We start from the raw sequence: 8,327 nt of genomic DNA, 5'->3' as shown, positions 1-8,327 counted from the left end.
ACAAACTCTTATCCTTGTTCTCACAATATCTTTGAATCATCGTATAAACACTAAAAGACATTTTTCGCCATATCATTACTAGTAACATAAGAAGATCCTGATACTTTTAAAGTTGTATCATAGAACAACTTCAAGAAAGGAAGAAATAGGCAAGCATATTCCCAATCATCTCTAGTAGGCAAACATCTCATCTTGGAAAGCTCTTCGACAAGTTTTTTTATCACCAATTTCTAACGAAATAAAAGCTTTTTGAAACTTCAAAGCCGCTTCTAACATCATGTATGTCGAGTTCCAACGAGTCTTTACATCCAAACATACAAGACTCTTGGACTCGATTTTCTCTACCTCAATGCACTTCTTAAACCTTTGCATCCTCGAAGGAGATGACCTCACGTAACGCACTGCCGAGCGTATTCTAACAACCGAATCTTCTATATCGTTCAACCCCTCTCTCACAATCGAACTTAGAATATGTGCAAAACATCTCACGTGGAGTAACTCACCTACCAATACTGAAGAATTCCAATAGTTAAGTCTTTTTTTCAAATATTGAATTCCCAAGTCATTTGAGCTCGCATTATCCACGGTGATAGAAAAAATGCTTTTAATCCCCCAACTAGTCAAGCAACTCTCAACTGCTTCTTTTCCTATAATCTCACCAGAATGTCCGAGATTTGACAAAAATTCAAAATTTTCTTTTGCAACTTCCAATTAACATCTACAAAATGAACGGTGAGACACATGTAACTTAACTTTTGACAAGACGTCCACGTGTTTGTTGTGAGAGAAACTCTTGGAGATGTATCGAAAAAATATTTCTTCAATTTGCCTCTTTCCTCCAAGTATAACTTATAACAGTTTTGCCTTAATGTATTTCTTCAGGGGATTAAAAATTTTAGCTAGATTCTACTCACAAATCGCCGAAAGGCAAATATGAACGTGAGAATCCAAAGCAAAATTGAATTTTGCTTCCACTATTTAGCTTTTCCAAAATGAATTTTATATTTCCAACGGTTCATATCATTCTTAAGTACGTCCACGCCCGGAGACCCCACACACACACACACCGAGAGTGGCTCGCTTGCTTCTTTGATTGCCGGTCAACTGCTCGATCATGGTGCGCATCTTCATCGTCTTCTGTTCGATCGATAATCTGATGGTTCTCTGGCGGGGTTACGTGTTCCCCGGATGTCTGATGGATTCTCCCAATGGTTTGTTTGTGATCAGGCGGCGGCGGTCGGTGTTGCTAGCGGAGCGGACGTGCCGTCGAAGCTGAAGCTGTACAGCTACTTTAGGAGCTCCTGCTCTTTCCGCGTCCGTATCGCCCTCAACTTGAAAGGTCTGGCTCCGCGCATGTGGCTTCCACCCTCTCTCGCCTTCCGTTTTATGTTCATGCTACTTGTTGCAATTGTTGGCCTGCTGAAGTTTGAGCTTAGATTTTCGTTTCCAAGGCGTTTTATTGATTTTTTTTTTTTTTGTTTCTTGAGTGGAAATTTTTTTGGAGGGGACTTTATGCAACGCTTGATTAGTGCTTAGAGGTAATTTTTGCTTGAATTATTGTCTGGTGCGATATGATGATGACGGTGAGAATTTTTGGGGTTTGAAGGGCTTGAGTACGAGTACGTTCCTGTAAATTTGCTGAAGGGGGAACAATTCGGTGCAGGTCAGTCCTTCTTTGGCTGTTCCCTCTTTTTTTCTTTTTTCGCCGTTATCCTGAGTTGATGTGGTGCTCTGGTCATGTTTATCATTTGCTTTATCTTTGGGAGGCCCATGATTAAATATTTCCTTCATTTCAATCAGCTGGCATGATTATGATGGGAATTGTTGATTAGGGTTGTAATTTCAATCTGTTGGCTGGGTGATGGGACAGGAAACTTGTCTTAAGATGGTTATGTTTTCCAGTCTGACTGTATGAAAATAATTTGTCTACTCATGGTTTTCAGCATCTATTGTGTTACCTCTTTCCTCCAGCAGCCAAATATCTTTCATGGTCGTTGAAGAAAGTCTTACACAGTGAATCAGATGTCAATATTACTGGAATAACCCATATAGACTGAGAAGCAATGATGCTGGGTGTGGAGAGTTCACAGAAGACTTTAAGGAGATTTTTTGGTCATTCATGCTTCACTTCTGTTACAAATCTTCTCATTTCACTCTAAATGTTGACCTACTGCCTGTCAATTGTTAACTATAATATTTTTTATTTGTTTTTCTCTTTTTGCTCGCTTTGTTCCCTCTATAGCCGTCTGAATAATGTGTCTGTTGGCACTAGTTGTGTTGTCATGTATGACCCAATTTGTGTTTGACCATGTCATAAGCTCCTTCCAGAAAAAGACTTGCTTGCACTTAGCTACCTTTGAACAGCATGGGATCGTCATAATCTAGCAAATGAGGTCATGCTGCCAGTTACTTCTCCTTGCTGCATATACCCCGCATTACCTCCTTTCTTTTCGGGAGATTAATTTTAAGTAAAGGACAAAGAGAGTGTATTATAGCAAGGGTAACAAAGACATGCCTGTTTGTCAGTTACCTGGCTGTGACAATCTTTGATTTTCAAAGTACTAGGTAGAAGTGGCTTGACCTTTTTTGTGTGGCAGTAGATAGTCAAGTCCTTCGTATTCATGATTGGATATGGTTCTTCTCACTGCTGTTTTGCTTTTTCCAAATGGTAGAGTTCTCAAAGGTTAATCCGATTAATTATGTGCCTGCTTTGGCTGATGGGGACTTTGTAATTTCAGACTCATTTGCTATCCTAATGGTGAGAATTTGCAACTTCCAATTCCTTCACTTATCATATTACTGGGCATGGAGGACTCTTCACCATTTTAGAGACTTTCTTGTGTAGGCAGTGGCTGTAACATTTCTTTTATGCCTTGCAGTATCTAGAAGAGAAATATCCTCAGCACCACCCACTGTTGCCCAGTGATTTGAGGAAAAGGGCAATCAACTATCAGGTAAAAAGGTTATGACCTTTGGAGGCTTTTCGTTCTCTTCCATGTCCATCTGTGAAGAATCTAGCAACATAATAAATACCTTAATAAGTGTTAAATTGTTCCACCAGCTTTTTGTTGCATGTGGATCTATAAGGTGATTGCTTGGTCGATGACATGCATATAAACCTTCTGTCGAAATCTGTTCAGGCATACGACTTTGCCACAACTTCTAGTTCCAGCAATAAAGGCTGGATATGAGTGTGACCCCAGCCTCCATCCTTTCTTTTTTCCCTCAAAAGAAAAGACCAAATCATCATTTTTCTGCTAAAATTTTGCCAAATCTCTTTAAATTACCTAAATTTTGGTTGAACTGCATCTGTAACTGCCTTGGGGGTTAGGCCAGAGCCACCAGCTATAAAATTCAGAGAGTAGGACGAGGATTCTGGCTATGTGGGTGGTGACAACTGAGGAGTCAATTTGCTGGGTGACACTAGGCTGAGGTGCAATAGGGAGATGACGAAGAGGTGTCAAGTACCAATAGATTACGACATATGTCAAGACTGACAAACAGCAATGGTTGGAGAATAAATACATGATGTGTTTTTTCATGTTTACTTTCTGTTCTGGATTTTACGGCTTGTTTTCTGTTGAGTAACTTGGTCTTTATTGTTTAGGCTGCAAATATTGTTTCTTCAAGCATACAACCTCTTCAGAATCTCTATGTTCTGGTAAATATCTGAGGACGTCAATTGTTCCTCTCAGTATCTGCTTTCAATATAACAGAATGTGACTGAGCAACTGTTGCATCACAGAAATTTATTGAGGAGAAAGTTGGTCCCAGTGAACCGCTTGCTTGGGTTCAATATCATATTGGAAGAGGTTTTTCAGGTACATTTAAGTATTATCGATAACTCTGTTGAGCTCCTTCTATCCTTCACATGCTGCTTTTTTCCCTCTCATTTTCCTCCTCCTCCTCCTTTTTTGTTTTGTTTGGATTGTGGGTGGAGGTGGATGTCTTCCTTTCTGATAGCATGATTGTATGTGCACAAGTTGTGAAGGTCATATAGGTGATGGCTTTCCCTTGAGCAGATGCTTTGCTGATTTTTGGTTGATTTTCCTTCTGCATAATCGGAGTGGTTTAATACTGAAGCAATTTAATAGTTAAATAGTTTAGTATAGAGGAAATAATTTAGCTTGAGGAGGGAACCTTCTAGTTGCAATTATCTACACCTTATAAATTGAGGCCATTGCCACAACTTAGGAATGTGTTTCGTGAGTCCTGTCTGATAGTGTTGATGATCCAGTGCTTAGTCCTGTTAAATAGGAGAACCTCTTTCAAGGGAATTACCATTTAAATTTGTCTGAGGAGTAATTCAAGCTTGCTTTTGTTTATTGAACTTGACTTTGTGTTGGAATGAACAGAAGAATATGTTCTAGAGGGTCTTATCAAATTTTGAGAAAAACTTCCCTAATTGATACTTAGTTAGGCTAATTCTCTGCTAAATCCTGTTGAATATAGATTCCTCTTTCTGTAAGAACACCAGATCCCAACTACAATTGTAGGCTCCTACTGGTGTAGCATGTAATGCAGCTCAATCTAGGTTAGATTCCCATGGTTTTTCCTCAATCACTGTGCTTGGGGTGCTGTCCATTTTCTTCACCCTTCATTTCCGAAACCAATAGTGGATAATGGATTCTAATAATGTGTAATTATGGTCTCTTACTAGTATAGCATGAATTGAAGCTAAATGGAGGGTTGCTATTGCTATAATATTCCCCACATGATTTTGCAGTATGCTTTTTCTTCATTGTTCATGTTAAAGGCCTTTCTGATTCTTCTACACAAAGAGTCTGAAAATACATTTTGTTTAGTTGTAGCTGTATTGTGATATATCGTAAAACCTATGTTTGAAAGCATGTGCTTCAAGTTGCAACACCTGGAAATTGGGTGAAACTGCGACAGTTGGGTGTTGCAGCTATGAAGTGTTGCCTAACACCCCAGAAAAGCTGAAGCACCTCAAAGTGGTAACTGCTGTACTTAGCTATACCATATGCCCTATGAGCTACTATTTTCTTCAGATCTTTCTTTCTAGCTTCATTTGCTTGGGACTTTTCTTCTTTGTCAGTTTGTTTTTTGTTACAGAAGTTGGAGTTTCAATTTACGGTGAAGCATAGAACAGTTCTGATTGTTTTCAGCTGGTCTATGATGACTAGATATCTTTTTTGGTGCTAAGGATGAAATTTCTTGAACCCTCGATTGTTCTCTTTTTTTTCTGCTGATATAGTGGATAAACAAATTCAACTTTAGAGCTGTAAAACTGGTGCTTACATGTTTCAGCACTTGAGAAGGTGTTAGCAGACCATGCTGGAAAATATGCCACGGGAGACGAAGTTTGTCTGGTTTGATTTCTGGGCTCTTGACTTTTTACTGAAAGCAGCTTCTATCTTTCGTTCCATCTTGTTTGTTATTATGTCTTTGGCACGGTTATGTTTTCACAGCTATTCACAGATCCTTCATGCCTATTCCTCCTCTCGTTCTACTGCATCATTAGGTTAATGTTTAGGAGAATTGACACATCATGAAGTGCTTATGAGTTCACGCATGTGATGGATTCACGGACTGACCGTTGGAAGAAGAAACCCCCATACTGCATCACTACTAATGTTAATTTTAGTAAGCTCGTTGTGAGAAAAGACACTTCAATGAGTTTCTTTTTCTTCTGACCGCAGTATAATTTGGTGCTCAGTTCTGGAGGATTAGCTGTTTATGCTGCAAATGGTCCGAAGTCAAAAGTGCCTCTGGTCCTTGAAGGAAAATGAGTCGCACATCTAGAATCCTTATACCTGATTAATGAAAGATAGATCTTATTCTATGCTTATGTCTGTTGATCCAGAATGAATTCTCTTCCTGTCTTTAGACTAAAAGCTTGTCATCTTGTTCTATTTGTTCTCCTTGGAAGTGATCAAATAAAATCATGTGTAGGCCGATGTTTTCCTGGCACCCCAGATTTATGCGGCAGTCAAGAGGTTCAATGTGGACATGGTAATTCTCTTGCGTAAGCATCTAAAGTTCATATCATGTAGAGTTCAGAATTAAATTTCTTCTTAGTTACTCTTCTACAACCAACTTTAAATAAAGAGGGGCACTGGGGATCAGTAGTATACTGCAGAACCATTATGTGTACTTGGACATTTTCTAAATAACAGAAGGTCCCCATAAGCTCCACAGAGATGAAATAAATCATTCTGAACTCCATTTATATGTGACGGCCAGGATAAAATGAAATAACTCCATTTGCGAATGGTTGCTCAAATTTCATTAGTGTCTTGGTTTACCATGCATCAAGAAATATCCAGTTCATTGCTCCTTAACTGCTTTTGTAGAGTCAATATCCTATCTTGTCAAAGTTGCATGAGGCATACAGCGAGATACCTGCTTTTCATGATGCCATGCCAGAAAACCAGCCAGATGCTCCTGAACCGCAAGCTTAGCCGACCAGTTGGTGCGACTGTGAAGTGCTAGCTCAGGCAGCTGCTTTGAGAATGTTGTGATTGTGAAGAATAAAATTACCTGAGTTCGCGGGGTGGATTTTTTTTTTTTCGGGTCGAGATGAGGGAATTGTGTTGGATGCTTATATTCAACTACAAAAGCATTTCTTTGGCAGGTCTCAACTTTTTATATATGGAACAGCTGGTGTACCATGAGAGTTTGGTCATATATTCTCTCTCTCTTCTCTCTCTCTCTCTCTCTCTCTCTCTGCTGTTCATGCACCTGGTTAGGGAGAACCAGAACATCATTGTTTTTTTTAAGTATCAAAGAGCCAGAAGATATTGAGGATCCCTGAAACATCCATTTCCATTGTTCCTGTTATACAGAGAATTGTCCCTTTGCTTTATTACTTCATTAGATGGTCTATTGTGCTTTCAGTTGCTCGAACTCCCTGCTTACCGAGCGAATCCTCATGGAAAAAATATGAGATTGTTAACACACATTGGGAGTAGAGCGCTAAATCACAATGTCGTCTGAAAAATGTTACTATAGCAGTAGATGAGACACTAACACTTACACTAACACTTTATCTGTTCCACCAAAAAATGAACGATTTGAAAAAAAAAATTGTAGAAAAAATTTCTTGCATTGCTCTAAGTAATTGGTCAACAAAAATATCTTTATTATCGACATAAATTAATATCTCAATATTTTAATGGAAGAATATTTTTAGTTTATTCCTTTCTAGAAGTGACTTGTTTTTTTTTTTTTTTTTTTTTTGGGTGGCCTTTGCCATGATAGAATAGGTGAAATTTGGCAGTTGATAAGTGTGCGTTCCACGATGACAGGCCCACATGATGAATGGACAAGATGGATCCAATATAGTGGACTCGGTTTACGAAAGTTTTGTTTTTGTTTTCTGTATAGGGAGAATACTTGATCCGAGTCTACTTAATCTGATTCATCTCGACCATTTTGATCAGATACCAAGCAAGAATATATTGAGTCTAATGGCTGATTATGTGCGTTCCAAATGAGCTCCATGCGAGCGGCCCACACGCTTAAGGGACGAGATGGATCCAATCCATTGGACTCAATCAATGCAAAAAAAAAAATTATTTTATTTGATTCATCTTAGCCAAGGTCCCACGTGAATCTAACCTGTGAGACTCACATTTCCAATGAATGAAATGGACTCGGACTGCATTCAGACAAAGAAATTCCCCAGGTGCCAGGCATCTTTGAAGTGATGATGCATATCCATGAGAAGAGATCGGATTCCACTGTCCTAGGAATTTGTTCTGTACAGCTGAACGGCACTAACCCCATGAAAGAGCTCAAAGTACACCGAACCAACTTCTGCATTTTGATTCCTAAAGGGCGCACATGGTAACACTTCTGTTTGAGAAATCAACTTCTGACCAAAATTTGATTTTTTTACTTCTAATTAGAAGCATAAGTTGATTTTTCTATTCATACTCCAGTAGTTGATTTCTAATCAGAGAAATTCGTTTAGTAACGGTTGAAATTTTCTATTTTTGAAATATTATTAGTACAAAATCTTCTATGAAAAATTATTGTCGGCGACGAAAAAATTTATACTTCATTTTTACACTTTTCAAATTTATTTAAAAATATATTTTTATTATTAAAAATATTATTTAATTTGTAAAAATAAAAAATATTAATTATTTTCTACTCCGGTGGCCGGAGATGGCGACTCGGCGGCGGTAGCGGTAGCGAGTGGCGGTGGTGGTCGGCGATGGCTGACAGAGGTTGGCGGTAGATTGGGGCAGGGGGTGGGGCGAGATGGATCCAATCCATTGGACTCAATCTATGCAAAAAAAAAGAATCATTTTATTTGATTCGTAGCCAAGGTCCCTCGTGAATCTAACCTGTGAGAC

General features: G+C 38.8%; 1 protein-coding gene across 1 annotated transcript; it reads left to right on the top strand.

Annotated features, from left to right (window-relative positions):
• The first annotated feature begins 1,013 nt into the window (after positions 1-1,013).
• LOC115755564 (glutathione S-transferase zeta class-like) lies at positions 1,014-6,649 on the top strand. The gene is made up of 10 exons (XM_030695018.2): positions 1,014-1,117; positions 1,228-1,339; positions 1,607-1,663; positions 2,673-2,758; positions 2,880-2,954; positions 3,608-3,661; positions 3,746-3,821; positions 5,272-5,333; positions 5,917-5,976; positions 6,318-6,649. Exons 1-10 carry the CDS (start codon positions 1,115-1,117, stop codon positions 6,423-6,425), a joined length of 693 nt encoding a protein of 230 aa, XP_030550878.2. The 5' UTR covers positions 1,014-1,114; the 3' UTR covers positions 6,426-6,649.
• The last annotated feature ends 1,678 nt before the right edge of the window (positions 6,650-8,327 follow it).

This window comes from Rhodamnia argentea, chromosome 9 (genome assembly GCF_020921035.1).
Source record: "Rhodamnia argentea isolate NSW1041297 chromosome 9, ASM2092103v1, whole genome shotgun sequence".
NCBI lineage: Eukaryota > Viridiplantae > Streptophyta > Magnoliopsida > Myrtales > Myrtaceae > Rhodamnia > Rhodamnia argentea.
The sequence above is the reverse complement of the archived record's forward strand: the minus strand, read 5'-3'. Positions and strand labels throughout refer to the sequence as shown.